General features: G+C 42.1%; 1 protein-coding gene across 1 annotated transcript in view; it reads right to left on the bottom strand.

Annotated features, from left to right (window-relative positions):
• Positions 1–11,669: 11,669 nt before the first annotated feature.
• LOC109918418 (AF4/FMR2 family member 1-like) overlaps positions 11,670–16,915 on the bottom strand; it is a 167,067-nt gene continuing 161,821 nt past the window's right edge. Inside the window, exon 21 of the mRNA XM_048604209.1 lies at positions 11,670–14,290. Coding sequence (XP_048460166.1) covers positions 12,176–14,290 — 2,115 coding nt within the window. The 3' untranslated portion in view covers positions 11,670–12,175. The remainder of the gene's footprint in view (positions 14,291–16,915) is intronic.

Raw genomic sequence — 16,915 nt, 5'->3', positions numbered from 1 at the left:
TGGTCTTTCTTACTCAGATTTACCAATCCAGAAGAAGGTGCATCCATTACCTTGTTTTTTTGAGCTGATCCTCTCCTGCCCCCTGCATCTCGCTCAGGTCGGCAACATCAGTGTCATAGCGAGGGGTTCCTAGGCTATTAAAGCTGTATGGTGCTGAGGTTGTCTATGAGGATCTTGATCTTCCAGGTTGCAGACTTCATTTTGAAGGAGTGGAAGATGTTGCACGAGGGATTTTTTAACATGGTATGGCTGTTGCCCACTGACTACCACACAGCGGGGAAATGCTTTTATTCAATCACAGGAATAGATGAGACGATTGGAAACTAAGCTCTGTTGCATGGACAGGGACACACGTTATTACCCATCCTAGGAGTATGTCATGTTGCTTGCTTTTAGGCCAGTGTCAGAGCAGAAAGTGGTGCTGCCACATTGATCAGCCCTTGTAATCTCAGCAAAGACTTCTTGCTGCCCCACCATCATGATTCAAGTTCTTGGCTCTCCTTTCTCTCCTAAGTGGCTGTGTCCATCTCTCTCCTGGCTGCCTTTCACTCTGTCAGCCACTCATCTGCTTACCTGTGATGTGACATTTCAAATTGGCTCCTGGTAGCAGTGGCAGTGCCTCCTATTCCTGTGTTCCCACCAACCCTGCACTGCTTCTGTCCCTGCTACTGCCATTCCTCTTTTCTGATGCTCCACCACCATGCCTTCACCCACTTTGTGCCACATTTACCCCTACTGTCAGTTATTGCTCTTTCCCACTGCCTGTCCACCGCTTTTACCCCACTGCTGTTCTGCTCTCGTTTCCTGTGCACTGCTTTTATGTTTACTGCTGGTTTTGCTCGTTTCCACCACTCTCCAATTGTGGTAAGTACATAGGGGTCTCCCTGCCGTCCACGACAGGGAGGATCGTTGCAAAACTCCTTCGTAATCCCTTCCTTCCAGTGGCTGAAGAACACCTCCTGGAGTCATAATGTGGATTCCATTTATCAAGAGATGTGGTGGTTTTGATTTTCACAGTAGGACAAGTTCAAGAAAAGAACAGAGAGCGGCAATAATATCAGTACATGGCCCTTTTCTTTTAACCTCACAAAGCCTTTTGACTGTGTCAACCAGGAGAAATTGTGGGGTATAGAAGCAAAATACTGCAGATGCGGAAAATGCTGGAGAAACTAAGCAACTCTGACAGCATCTGCTAGCATTTTGGATCTGGTATGACTCATCTTCAAAATTATGGAGTATCCGCAGATTTGCCTGCCAACAGAAGTTTATCACATTTTCCATCTTCTTCCTAGAATGCATTTATTACATACACCATCTTTCCAAGAATTGGCCATTTCTGAGTAGGCATGATAGTATTTTGTGACTTAATTTCTGAAACATTTTTCTGGGTAAATTCTCTACACAGGTTTTTAGAATAACCAGGATAAATTCCAATTAAGAAAAAGCCATGGAACTAAAGCGACAATCCTTCAAATCTGATTTCTGATTACAATAAACAGATTACTAAGTCTAATTATACTACAAATGTTCAGCAATTCTTCCTACTGCACAAGTCTATTTATATTTGCTGCAGAAAGAATTTCCAGCTAATTACTAGAATAAAAGTTTCCTGGAAATTCAGGTTGAAGGAGAGTTTGTATTGGAGTACCTAACGGTCAGTATTTGCACTCATGCTTTCCTAACTTAAATTAATGATCTGTATCTTTGTGTGCAGGGGATAGTTTCAAAATTTGAAGATGATACAAAACTTGGAAGAACTGTAAACTGTGAGCAAGACAGTGTGGAACTGCAAAAGGTCATTGACAAGTGGTGGAATGGGTGAATATGTGGCAAATAAGGTTCAATGCAGAGAGGCGAGAGGCTGGAAGAAGTGAATGACAATATAAAATAGACGGAACAGTACTGAAGGAGGTGCAACAGCAGAGTGACCTGGGCGCACATGTATTTTTCTTTAAAGTTTGCGGGACAGGTACAGACATAGTAAATTGAGCAGAGTGCTTTCAGCTTTATTAAAAGGGGCTTACAGTCCAAGAACAAGGAGGTGATGTTGTGGAGGTTGTTTAGGAAGCAGTTGCTATAAGTACTGGATAGGTTTGTCCCACTGAGGCCAGGAAGGGACGATAAGGTGAAGGAACCTTGGATGACAAGACATGGGGAACAGCTAGTCAAGAGGAAGAAGGAAGCTTACTTAAGGTTGAGGCAGCAAGGATCAGACAGGGCTCTAAAGGTAGCGAGGAAGGAACTGAAGAATGGACTTAGGAGAGCGCGAAGGGGGTATGAGAAAACCTTGGCAGGTAGGATCAAGGAAAACCCCAAGGCGTTCTATATTTATGTGAGGAACAAGAGGATGGCCAGAGTGAGGGTAAAGCCAATCACAGATAGTAGAGGGAACTTGTGCGCTGAGTCAGAGGAGGTAGGGGAGGTCATTAATGAGTACTTTGCTTTAGTATTCACCAGTGAGAGGGACCTTGACATTTGTGAAGAAAGCATGAAACAGACAGATATGCTCAAACAGGTTGATGTTAGGAAGGAGGATGTGCTCGAAATTTTGAAAAACACGAGGATAGATAAGACCCCGGGCCAGACAGGATTTACCCAAGGTTACTACAGGAAGTGAGGGAAGAAATTGCTCCCCCTTTGGCGATGATCTTTGTGTCCTCACTGTCCACTGGAGTAGTACCAGATGATTGGAGGGTGGCAAATGTTATTCCCTTGTTCAAGAAAGGGAATAGGGATAATCCTGGGAATTACAGACCAGTCAGTCTTTCTTCTGTTGGCAAATTATTGGAGAGGATTCTGAGAGATAGTATTTATGATTATTTGGAAAAGTACGGTTTGATTAGAAATAGTCAGCATGGCTTTGTGAGGGGCAGGTCATGCTCACAAGCCTTATTGAATTATTTGAGGATGTGACAAACACATTGATGAAGGCAGAGCAGCAGATGTGGTGCATATGGATGCTAGCAAGGCATTTGATAATGGTAGGCTCATTTAGAAAGTAAGGATGCATGGGATTCAGGGAAATTTGGCTGTCTGCTTACAAAACTGGCTGTCCAATAGAAGACAGAGGGTGGTAGTAGATGGAAAGTATTCAGCCTGGAGCTCGGTGACCAGTGGTGTTCTGCAGGGATCTGTTCTGGGACCTCTGCTCTTTCTGATCTTTATAAACGACTTGGATGAGGAAGTGGAAGGGTGGGTTAGTAAGTTTGCCAATGACACGAAGGTTGGTGGACCTGTGGATAACGTGGAAGGCTGTTTCAGGTTGCAACGGGACATTGACAGGATGCAGAGCTGGGCAAAGAAGTGGCAGATAGAATTCAACCCAGAAAAGTGTGAAGTGATTCATTTTGGAAGGTCAAATTTGAATGCAGAATACAGGGTTAATGGCAGGATTCTCGGCAGTGTGGAGGAACAGAGGGATCTTGGGGTCCACATCCATAGATCCCTCAAAGTAGCTACCTAAGTTGATAGGGTTGTAAAGAAGGCGTATTGTGTGTTGGCTTTCATCGGCAGAGGAACTGAGTTTAAGAACCGCGAGGTTACGCTGCAGCTCTATAAAACCCTGCTTGGACCACACTTGGAATATTGTTCTGGTCACCTCATTATAGGAAGGATGTGGAAGCTTTAGAGAGGGTACAGAGGAGATTTACCAGGATGCTGCCTGGACTGGAGGGCAGGTCTTATGAGGGAGCTAGGGCTTTCTTCATCGGAGCGAAGAAGGATGAGAGGTGACTTGATAGAAGTGTACAAGATGATGAGAGGCATAGATAGAGTGGATAGTCAAAGACTTTTTCCCAGGACGGAAATGACTATTATGAGGGGGAGTAATTCTTAAGGTGATTGGAGGAAGGTATAGGGGAGATGTCGGAGGTGAGTTCTTAACACAGATAGTGGTGGGAGTGTGCAATGTGCTGCTGACTGTGGTAGTGGAGTCAGGTACTTTACAGACTTTTAAGCGATTCTTGGATAGGTACATGGATGATAGTAAAATGTAGGGTATACAGGGTAGTTTGATCTTGGTAGGAAAATAGGTCGGCACAACATCGTGGGCCGAAGGGCCTGTACTGTGCTGTACTATTCTATGTTCTATGTTAGATCTCAGCTGGAGTAATGTGTACAGTTGTGGGCACTATATTATGGGAAAGATGTGAATGCATGGGAGAGAGTGCAGAAGCGATTTATTTGAATGGTTCCAGGTTTGAGAAATTTCAGCTATGAGTAAAGAGTGAAGTTGAGATTGTTCCCTCTGGAGAGAAGGTGGCTGAGAGGACATCGGATTGAAGTCTACAACATCATGCATGGTCTGGATAGAGTAGACAGGATGAAATTATTTCCAATTGTAAAAGAAACAAGAATGAGAGGGCATAGATTTGAAGTGATGCGCAAATGATATGAAAACAACTCTTCCTCTCAGCCAATTTTTTAAGGGTACAGATGCACAGCCTGAAAAGGTGGTGGAAGCACAGATTCAAGAGGGCATTGTGTGTGTTTTTTTGAATAGTAATAGCATGCAGGGATATGGGGACAAGGCAGGAGATTAGCACTAGGTAACAGACCCATGCTAGATAGCAGAGCAATGCAGGCATGATGGGCCAAATGGCGACCCCCTCCCTATAATAATTCCGAGATTGTAAAAAATATTATGAACATTATGATAGACAACATCACCTCTGACATGTCCTCTATATCTTCCTCCAAATGAAAGTATGTGGTCTCTGAAGCATGTACTGACTTATACAATTGAATGCTGACAACTGTCATGTGTTTGAACAAAAATATCATTGAATGATTTACATTTTAATTTCAATTAAAAGGAACACTAGAAAGTCAAGATTTTCAATATATTACATATTTAAGTTATACAATTTTTGTTATATTAAAGAATTGGAGACAAATTTGATGCTAAATTTGAAAAAAAAGTACAATCCTTTTTCAAAAGACATAATTTTACTTGATACATTTCAAATTACAAATAGCAATAACATTTTATTTTTCATAATTCATTTTGCTACAATTAAAGCACTGTAAACCTAAACTGTGAGCAAAAAGTATCATTTAAAAATGTAGAACTTGCATTTGGACAGCACCTTCAACAACAGTAACTCATATTTACACAGCAATTTCCACATAATAAAATGCCCAAATCAGGTACTCATCATCGAGATAAACCTTCACAATTAAGTCCTCCCTCCTTAGATTGGCATCTCCCTATCTGCATGCATTTGCATCTCACTAATTATACGCTCACTTAAATTAACTTCTCTTCATAATTTCTTCTCTTGAATCAAAATACTCAATGTTTCAGAATCTCAATTGCATAAATCAAGTGTGTATCTGGTGATTTGGTTCTTTGGCCTCCAGTCCAGGGGAGTACATATATCTTTGGCTGCTTTGCATCTTCACTTTCAATGCAAACTACCAACTTCTCCTTCACAGATGCCACTTTTGTTGAGAAGATCATACAGCGGCTTTTGCTTTACAGATGGCACTTCAGAGTAAAGGGTCCGGCAGCAGCTTTTGTCTTCAAATGGCACTTTTACACAGAAATCAAGCAGGCAGCTTGTAGCTGGAGGGGGGTTACATTAGCACAGAGAGCAAGCAGGAGCATGTGACTGTGGGAAGCAATAGAACATTAAATGTGAAAGTGGGGTACATAGCACATTGCTGTGTCACCATCAGAAGTGGTGCATCTCGCACAGCAAGCACACAGCTAGTGTATGAAGAGCATGGTGATGTGTGAACGAGACAGAAGGGAGGTAGTGGAGTGGAGGGCATGCATATTGGTGCATGGCTGGACTGTCAGTCTGGGGATACTGTCACAGTCACCAGGCTTGCAATATTGGAAACAAAAGCTATACACTGACAATGCCAGGCTATGACTATCACCATTAAGAGACAATCTAACCACCACTCTTAACATTCAATAGTGTTGCCGTCACTGAACCCCCATTTTCAACATCCCAGGAGTTATCATTGACCAGAAACTCAACTGAACTCACCACAGAAGCACAGTGGCTATAAGAGCAGATCAGAGGCTAGCAACACTGCAGTGAGTAACTCATCTCCTAACTCCCCAAAGCCTACCTTCTACAAGGCATAAGTTAGGATTGTGATGGAAAATGCCCCATTTGTCTGGATGAGTGCACCAACAACACTGAAGAAGCTTGACACCATCCAGGACAAAGCAGTCCGCTTGATTGGCACTCTTCCACTCCCTCCACCAGCAATGCTCAGCAGCAGCAGCAATGTGTACAATATACAAGATGCACTGCAGAAAATCGCCAAAGATCTTCAGATAGCACCTTCTAAAACCACAACCATTTCCACTACAAAACATTTTTACCACAAAATGCAAGATATAAGCAGAGTGCTGTAGTGAAAATTCCTTTCCAGATCTCAAGTCAGAAATTGCAGCTTTCAAATGCTGGAACATATGTGTGTTATTTCTTTGTTCATTTTATGTTAAACAGCTTCAAACTGCTACCCTTTAAAATGGAACTGTTAGACTATTCAACGTTATATCTATTCACACCAATTAATTGACAAAAAATAAATTATTGCCGATCCCAAAATAAAGATACAGTACTTGATGTGTATTTAGCAGCAACACTGAAACAACTATAAAATCGAAAGATTACCTTCCTTTGTGAACCTTTGAGTGAATTAACTCCTGTTCATGACAACTTGCACTTTAGCGGTATTTATGAACTGTGTGACAAACACACTGAAACAAAACTTTTAACCTAAAATAGGGGAATTTGCTTCCAGTGGGAGAGGAGGGGGCTACATTCCGAAAAATCTGCCTAGCAACTCTATTTCCCTTCAACTGAGGCTGAAAGGTGAGTGGGTGGCCAACCTACTCTAAGGAAATGGCTTTGGACTTTAATTATGAGCCACATAACCATTTAGGTTTTTCTTTTAAATGTAATTGTTATTGACGGGGTTCCCTCCACACAGATTCCTTGAAACGAAATAATTGATGGATTCAGACTCAAGTTCCATTTCATCTATTTTCTGGATCCTGATATGTGATTGAGGGTAGGGTCCCTCTTGTAGCACATCGGTAGTGTGGCCTCGGTTCAAGTCCAACCTGCTGCAGAGGTGTGTCATAGCATCTCTGAACAAGTTGATTAGAAAAAAACAGATTGAGGAATCTCCATCGTCAGCCACAACTTTAGTGGCATCTTGCGCTCAGACTACTGATACCCTCCTGTCTCCTAGGTCTGCAATCCAACCAACATCATTTTCCCAATATCCACCACACTGTCCTCCAAATTCTGACCACTCCAATTCCCCCACTCCTGCCATGGTCAGAGCTGCCTCAGACTCCCAACCTTTACACTCCATTCAATCAACACCCTTCTACCAAATAACTACCCATCTAATTAAACTCCTTTTTTCAACTATTTAAAACTTCTCCCATTTGCCTCATGTTTATTCATTTGTGACTTGTACTTCACAGACTCTTTATATCAACTAATTTGAAATGCAATTAACAATACCTGTTGATATTCATTTGAAAAGATGTTGAAAGAAGAAAACAAAAAATCTGAGAGGCATGATGCCCAATTTAAAATAGATCTGGCTTCCATTAATGGTCAGATGTAAGCATTTAAATATTGCTATGTCAGAAGTTCTATTCTGTTCATTACTTTTCATTTCCTTTGAGACTTAAATGCATTCTTGATAAATAAAGGAAGCTTCCAGAAATTGTTTTGCAACTTTCCAAGAACCAAACGAAGTCAAAGTTTTGTTAAGTCCCATTGTTATGATTAATTAAAGCTGCTGGGAGACCTATGACTACACAATAATGACAATTTGAATTTACATAGCATCTTTAAAGTAATGTCACAAGGTGCTTCAAAAGAAGTTTACCAAAACAAGTTGACACCGAGTCTTGAAAGGACAATGGGCAAAAGCTTGGTTAAAGTGGTAGGTTTAAAGGGGATGAAAAAGTGAGCTAAAAGAAGTGAAGAGTTTAGGGAGGCTTGGCATTTGAAGGCCCTGCCAACAATGGTGAAGGGTAGATCCCTCAAGAATTGTTGACCTAGAATGGATAAGCAAGATAGAGAAGGGGAAAGGCCATGGAGGAATTTGAAAACTAGTTGAGATTTTGTATGACCATACAAAGTGTGGTTCAACTAGGAGTCAGGATCGAGCAGCAAATACAGGGCAATGGAGAATCGGAGGCGCTTTTTCTTAAAATTCATTTTTATGGGATGTGTACGTCACTGGCTGGCCAGCATTTATTGCCTATCCCTAGTTGCCCTTGAGAAGGTGGTGGTGAGCTGCCTTCTTGAACCGCTGCAGTCCACCTGCTGTAGGTTGACCCACAATGCTATAAGGGAGGGAATTCCAGGTTTTTGATCCAGCGACAGTGAAGGAACGGCAATATATTTCCAAGTCAGGATGCTGAGTGGCTTGGACGGGTACTTGAAGGTGGTGGTATTCCCATATGCCTGCTTCCCTTATCCTTCTAAATGGAAATGGTTGTGGGTTTGGAAGGTGCTATCTGAGGATCTTTGGTGAATTTCTGCAGTGCATCTTATAAATTGTGCACACTGCTGCTGCTGAACATTGGTGGTATGGGGGGTGGGGGTTGTTAGTTTGAGGACGTAAGCAATCGAGCAGGCTGTTTTGTCCTGGATGGTGTCAAGCTTCTTCAGTGTTGTTGGGGCTGCACTCATCCAGGTAACTATTCCAAAATACTCATGACTTGTGCCTTGTAGATGGTGGACAGGCTTTTGGGAGTCAGGAGATATGAGTTACTCGCTGCAGTATTCCTAGCCTCTGAACTGCTCATGTAGCCACTCACTCTTGTGGTGAGTCCAGTTGAGTTTCTGGTCAATGATAACCCCCAATATATTGACAATGGGGGATTCAGTGACAGTAACACCACTGAATGTCAAATGTGGTGGTTAGATTGTGTCTTATTGGTGATGGTCATAGCCTTGCATTTGTGTGACTCAAATGTTACTTGCCATAAGCTTGGTTATCATCCAGATCTTGTTGCATTTGGACATGGACTGCTTCAGTACCTCAGGGGTCATGAATGGTGCTGAATATTGTGCAATTATCGGCGGACATCCACACAAAGAACAAAGAATGAAGAAAATTACAGCACAAGAACAGGCCCTTTGGCCCTCCAAGCCTGACACTTCTGACCTAATGATGGATGGAAAGTCATTGATGAAGCAGCTGAAGATGGTAGGGCCTGGGACGCTACCCTGAGGAACTCCTGCACAGATGTCCTGAAGTTGAGATGTTTGACCTCCAACAACCTTGACCATCATCTTATATGTCAAGAATGACACCAACCAGTGGAGGGTTTGCCCCCAGATTCCAGTTTTGCTAGGGGTCCTTGATGCCACATTCGACTGAATGCAGCCTTGGTATCAAGGGCTGTCACTCTCAACTCACCTCTGGAATTCAGCTCTTTTGTCCATGTTTGAACCAAGGCTGTAATGAAGTCTGGAACTGAGTGGCCCTGGCAGAACCCAAACTGGGCATCACTGAGCAAATCATTGCTTTACAAGTGCTGTTCCATCACATTGCTGATGATCAAGAGTAGACTGATGGTAATTGGCCAGGTTGGATTTGTCCTGCTTTTTAGGTACAGGATATATTGATCAATTTTCTATATTGTCAGGTAGATGCCAGTGTTGCAACTGTACTGGAACAGCTTGGCAACGGAAACAGCAAGTTCTGGAGCACAAATCTTCAGTACTATCACCGGAACTTTGCCAGGGTCTGTAGCCTTTGCAGTATCCAGTGTCTCCAACTGTTTCTTGATATCACTAGTATCTGTATTGTTGGGGACCACTGGAGGAGGTCAAGATAGATCATCCATTCGGCACTTCTGGCTGAAATTGCTGCAAAAACTACAGCCTTATCTTTTACACTGATGTGTTGGGCTCTTCCACCATTGAGGGTGGGGACATTTGTGGAGCCTCCTCCTCCGGTGAGTTGTTTAATCATGCATCACCATACACAACTGAATGTGGCAGGACTGCAGAGCTTAGATTTATCCGTTGGTTGTGGGATTGCTTAACTCTGACTTATCACTTGCTGCTTGTTCTGTTTGGCATGCAAGAAGTTCTGTTTTGTGACTTCACCTGGTTGACACCTCATCGTCAGGTACACACTCTCCACTGAACCATGGTTGATCCCCTAGCTTGATGATAATGGTTGAGTGGGGGATATGCCAGGCCATGAGGTTACAGATTGTGTTGAAGTAAAATTCTGCTGTTGTTAGCCCACAGCACCTCACAGATGCCTAATCTTGAGTTGCCAGATTTGTTCGAGGTCTGTCCCATTTAGCACTGTGATAGTGCCACACAACACGATGGAGGTTATTCTGAAATGTGAAGGCAGGACTTAGTCTCCACAAGGACTGTGTGGTGGTCACTCTTACTGATACTATAAAGGCCAGATGCATCTGCAGCTGGTAAGGACGAGGTTAAATATGTTTTCCCACTTGTTGGTTGCCTCACTGCCTACCACAGAACCAGTCTAGCAGCTGTATCCTTTAGGACCCAACCAGCTCAATCAGTATTACTGTTGCCAAGCCACTCTTGGTGGCAGACATTGAAATCCCCCACCCAGAGTACATTTTGTGATCTTGCCATCCTCAGTGCTACCAACCTTTGTTCAACATGGAGTACTGATACATCAGCTGAGGGAGGACATTACGTGGTAATCAGCAGGAGGTTCCTTTGCCCATGCTTAACCTGAAGCCATGAGATTTCATGCAGTCTGTAGTCAATGTTGATGACCCCACTGCCGGACACCACCTTCCTCACTGTATACTACTGTGCGGTCACCTCTGCTGGGTCTGTCCTGCTGATGGGACAGGACATATCCAGGGATGGTGAAGGTGGTGTCTGGGACATAGTCATATTCACAGAATTATACTTTACAGACAAGGTCAGGCTGTTGCTTGACTTGTCCGTGAGATAGCTCTCCAATTTTGGCACTAGCCCCCCAGGTGTTAGTAAGGAGAACTTTGCACGGTCAACAAGGGCTGTATCTGCTGTTGTCTTTTCCGCTGCCTAGGTTGATGCCAGATGATCCATCTGGTTTCCTGTGAATTTTGACTGACCTTAAGTTTATGGGGGTGAAAGTTGGCAGAATTGACAGGTCCTGACTGTAAAAAACAAATTATTGCTTAGCCCAAATGTCCTGACACCTCATCCTTTCATTGTGGTGAAGAATTAAAGCAAACTTTTTTGAGCATATCAATTGTCACTTAAGATTTCCGAATGGAATTTTCACTGCTTTCAAGAGCTTCCATGTAAAGTCATGGTACTCAGATATTGTAATCACACTACATTTGGTAAATATAGAGATTTTGGAACTCATCATGGAACACTGCAGCATACAAAAAAATTACCATAATTCTAGTGACTAATTTGATGTGTTAAGCAATCCAAACTATGAAACTTCAACGATTATAAAGCTAAGGTAAAGATTCCATCCATGATACCCTAAGGAGCTCCTGAGTTCTATATTTGCTTTGAAAATTGGCTGCAATTGCTGACACCAAGGATCATGTGCAATAACAGTGATAGCTCTTCTACAAATACCAATTAATGCAATAGTACAACTGGTGACATAAATAAACTGCAAAACAAACTACAATAATTATTTCAAATTTCAAAAATCAGCTTTATATTTTGTACGTGCATGCGTGATTGACAATAACCAGCCACATGTTTGTTACAAATGCCAATCCACACTGTTTAAATACACTGGTATATTGTGATAACAGTATTTTTATAATCATTTAAACATTGTGTGCATGCACACAGCGTATCGGTGTCAGATCTTTAAAAATAACTTTTCTGGTATTTGTAAACCCAAATATTTCCACTCTGCATTTCTGGGCCATAAAGACTAATCCTAGAAGCCTAAAAATTAAGGGAGCATCCATATTTTAAACCAGGTCCCATACTTCCCATTACCATCCCCTTGTGCATTACAATCAACCTTTTCAACAAATTAATCTCGCTTGAGTTTCACACTATCACAGACTTGGCTCTTGTCCTTTCTTCAATGCTAGGAAGCAGTGACCTCTATATAATAGCTATAAATCAGAATTCACATTTCACCATGAATCATCACTGCAGGCTAACATTTTGCTGGAGTGAAGATTATTGTTAATGAACAGCCAGAGTTAATTCAATGTGCTTTTGTCCTGCAATGGGATTGCTCTGTAGTTTAAAGAATATTTATATTTCCAAGGTTTTCCCTTAGCTTTCTGAAATCCAACAGTCAGGAGCTTCTCTGTTCCAGGCCAAAGTGTTACATTTACAGGCATTACAGATGAAGAGTACATGTTTACAGTCAGAAAATCAAATTCAATATCATACTGCACATGTGGACAGGTATTACCCACTGCCAGAACAATGCCAGATGTATAATGTCTTTTGACGAAGTACAAACAGGATTCATGAATTGAGCTGAAGTTAGTTTCAGTCCAAGAAACTGATGGGGTCAAAACATTTTTCCAATATAAAATTGATGCTTCATGACCATTTTCTAAATCACAGATGCATAACCTTAAATCAACATTATCGGCAGCACAAACCTCGTAAGGACTATATGGGGTCAAGCGGTCAACTCCTACTAAAGTCAGTGCAGTATCTACCTGAGAACGGAAGTTGATGACCACAAAGTATTTTTCTTCATCATGACCTGCACTTTCTGGAGCCTTTATATAAAGATCAAATTTCACAATGGTCTCATTTTTATCCTCATGAACTTTCCCATTGTCAAATCTAACACCAATTAATTTTTGACAGGCCACATAGCCTTTCTGAGAATTTTTTGAAGCTCTCTGTTGTTGAAGGATTTCATGGTTCATTTGACCAAGCGCAAATTCAGCATACAGTGCAAATCTGGAATCACTTAGTGCTGGTTTTTCAAAGTCTTGGCAAATGCAAAAGTTTGGAGGTATCCTGGGAATGCTGTTACAGGTCCTACTTGCAGAAACTGGACTCAGTAACCCATCAGTATTAATTCCATCTTTCAAAATTTTCCCATCTTTAGCTCCAAAAGGTGGCAATAGACCTTTTAAAGTATGATGAATGTCGAGAAGGCTGATCAACCTGCGCTGATTTGTGTGCAAAGATTTGATCTTCTCTTCACCCAGTAAAATAGCAGCTGTGTCTGGGACAATCATAAATAGTGTAGTGTGGAATATCTCAATCTGGGATTCTGTAGTCATTGAAACAAATTGTCCATAATTATTGCCATGATCTGAAAGAATGAAGGTCACAGTGTTTTGTTGATCAGCCAAGATAGATACATGTTTGGCAAGATCTTCATCCAATTGCTTTAACCTGAGGCCTGTATCTTCATGATTGGTATCCAACATGAGAAAACTGAATAGAGGCTTTTGCAGGAAAGAGAAACGAGTGATAAAGTATTCGATATATTGCAGAAGGTAGTAATGCTGATGGATACCATTGTAACATATGGTAGCAGGTCCATGAAACATATCCTTCACCCTATTCTCTTGAAGAATATCACAGCTAGAGTAGGAAACATCTATCCTATCAATTCCACTTCTTTTGACTGCTTCCAAAAACAAATTTACTCTTTCTGTAAACAGTGCCTTTTTGTTAAGAGCTCTCAGCTCTTTCACCAAACCCCATTCCCACTTCCAACACATATCCTCCAAATATAAAATCTCATATCCAAACTCTTTAAAATGTCCAAGTGTCTTGTTAAAATCCACAGCCTTTGGTGGTAGCACAAATGAACTAAATGGTTTAAGTGGATTGAAGGCCTCACCACCAAACAGAGCTTGGAGAGACTCAAATGTTCTGCTTTTTATACCTTGAACCAACTCAAAGTCAAACACGTGTCCAGTTTTAAAGACATTAGTGTTCAAATCTATGAATGTATTAATAGTTTTTGGCAAAGTTCTATAAAAATGGTGCCTGGAAACAGAGTCCAAGAGTAAAATATTCACGTTCAGTGCGTGCTTATTTTTAAGTTTTTTCGGAGAATTACTACTGGTTCGCAACACTGGAGGCAGAATAAGAAGCTGTGATATCTTTCTTCCATCATGGCCGAGGCAACGAATGAAGCAGTAACCATGGTGATAGGTTCTCCAGTCCGTGAGCAATTCTTGATTAATAAATAACATGGCTTCCGCTGTGGATTTAAACTTCTTCCACTGATTAACACCCATATCTTCATTGTATATTCCTATCACTACAGCGGATAATTCACTGCACAGATCATGGCGACAGGTCATTTCAGGTTTTGCTGGATTGTAATTCTTATAGAAAGCAACAACAAAAAAAACATAAAATGCAGGAATTAAAATCAATACTACAAAGCTTCCTTTGCGAAAGATCAGATAATACGCAATTGCAACATACAGACCAGAAGTATTCAGCTTTTTAACTCACATTCTGTGTTTAATAGGTTGAACTCAGTGGGACAGCAGTTTGAATGCAACAATTCATCAAACTGCCCCAAAATTAGACATTTAAAATTAATCGCTGCACATTCCTTACTACTACCCATCGATGCAGGACAGGATATATGCATGTGCATTTCAAAACAAGCCAAAGTGATAAACAGTCAGGCAAGAATCGCCCTGGGAGCATTCAAAATTGACTCCAGACCCCATTGTATCTCATTGCGTCAGGTCAAGTTTGGGCAAGGAAACCTTCTGAATTATACCACTCACCGTGTACCACCATCTCAGCTAATGAATCACTACTTCTCCATATTGAACACCGCTGGAAGAGGAACTGTGAGGGGGCAAGGGCACAGAACATATTGTGGGTGTCTTGGTAGAATTATTCCTTACAGAGCTAGCCAATGACAGACTGGGGAGTAGCAGGTGGTAAGGCGATCAAAAAGCATTAAAAGTTGACTTGACCACATCTTCATCAATCTAACTATTGCAGAAGCCTCCATTTGTGACTGCTGTTTTATGAGTGACCATTGCACAGCCTTAGTGGAGACAAGTTTCATCTTCATTTGGAAGACACCTTGTCGTCTGGTCCTATCACCGTGCCAAACTGGATAGACTTTGAACAGATCTAGCAAGTCAAAACTGGGAATCTACAAGCTGCTATGAGCCAGCCGCAGTACTGTGCTCAACTGAACTGTGTAATGTCAGAGATACCCTTGGCCCTCCAAACCTTCCTTCCTTCCAACTCAAACCCCTCTCCCAACCCCATCTCGTCATGTATTTACTATCCTATCTGACCTTTCATCCACTGATGCTGAATGTTCTATACTTGGAAAACATCTTCAGTTTTATCCCTCTGCATCACCACCTCAATGAATTTTGGCACGACATGACATTGAACTCTTCTTTCGTCACCTTTGCCTCCGTGCCCACTTCTTTGGACAAGAGTTCTGTCTTAGTACCACAAAACCCTTTGCCCACCTCCAACACTCTCCCTCCACCTGCAGCCCTCCATCTGGCCATTTGCCTGCACTTGACCTGTTCATCAAGAACTGTTGGCGTGACATTGGTCACCTCAATTTCTTTGCCTCCAATCCCTCACCCATTTCAATGTATCTCCCCGTGAACCGATTGCACTCCATGCTCTCAGAGCCAACCCAGACCTTGTAATTAAGCTTGCTGACAAGGGTGGTGTTGTTGTTGTCAGGTAGACTGAGCTCTACATTGCACAAGCTGAGCGCCAATTCTCAGATACCTCTTTCCATCTCGGCATGGATCATGACCCCACCATGGAACATCAGACTACCACGTCTCCAACGGTCACTAACTTCATTTCATTTGGTGATCTGATGATCAGAATACCGAATGGCCTGGACAGAGTGGATGTTGGGAAGATGCTTCCATTGGTAGGAGAGACTAGGACCCGAGGGCACAACCTTAGAGTAAAGGGAAGACCTTTTAGAACGGAGATAAGGAGAAACTTCTTCAGCCAGAGAGTGGTGAATCTATGGAAGTCACTGCCACAGAAGGCTGTGGAGGCCAGGTCATTGAGTACATTTAAGATAGAGATAGATAGGTTCTTAATTATCAAGGGGATCAAGAGTTACGGGGAGAAAGCGGAAGAATGGGGTTGAGGAACTTATCAGCCATGATTGAATGGCAGAGCAGACTCGATGAGATGAATGGCCTAATTTCTGCTCCTATGTCTTATGATCTCACCCACCACTGCCTCCAAGTTTTTAATCCCCCAACCCCATACAGCTCACTTCTACTTCCTTCCCAAAATCCATGAACAGAACTGTCCGGGCAGACCCATTGTTTCTGTCTGCTCCTACTCCTGCTCCACAGAACTCATCTCTTCCTATCTTGACTCAATTTTTTTCTCTCCTTGTCTAGTCATTTCCCACTCACATCTGTGATTTCTCTGACACTTTAGGTGTCTACAGCTTTCTGGACTCAATATCAAGTTCAACTATTTTAGGGCTTTAATCACCTTCTCCCATGTCCTTACACCAATCTCCACGCACCAGGCATTGTTATCACATGGTTTGCTGTTACACACGACCATTGTTAGCAACTAATAATCCTGATTAGCAGCCGTTCATTCTCTTAGGCTGATTGTTATCCACTCCTTTGTCTCTCCAACTGTTCTTCTCTCTCTTTGGGCTCTATCTTTTACCCCTCCCTCCCCCACCCAATCTTATGCATAAAAACCAACCTTTTCCTAGCTACCATCAGTTCTGAAGAAGTGTCACTGGACCCAAAACGCTGACTCTGATTTCTGTCCACAGATACTGCCAGACCTGCTGAGATTTTCCAGCAATTTCTGCTTTCATTTCTGGATTCCAGCATCTGTAGTTCTTTTTTTTTATTAGGTGTGTGAAATATGTAACCTCATGGCGTAGCATTTCCTCTATTTTACCATTACCATCAAGCCAGCTGATCAGCCTTGGTTTACTGAAGAGTGCAGGAGGACAC

Source organism: Rhincodon typus, chromosome 1 (genome assembly GCF_021869965.1).
Source record: "Rhincodon typus isolate 14 chromosome 1, sRhiTyp1.1, whole genome shotgun sequence".
Taxonomy (NCBI): domain Eukaryota; kingdom Metazoa; phylum Chordata; class Chondrichthyes; order Orectolobiformes; family Rhincodontidae; genus Rhincodon; species Rhincodon typus.
The sequence above is the reverse complement of the archived record's forward strand: the minus strand, read 5'-3'. Positions and strand labels throughout refer to the sequence as shown.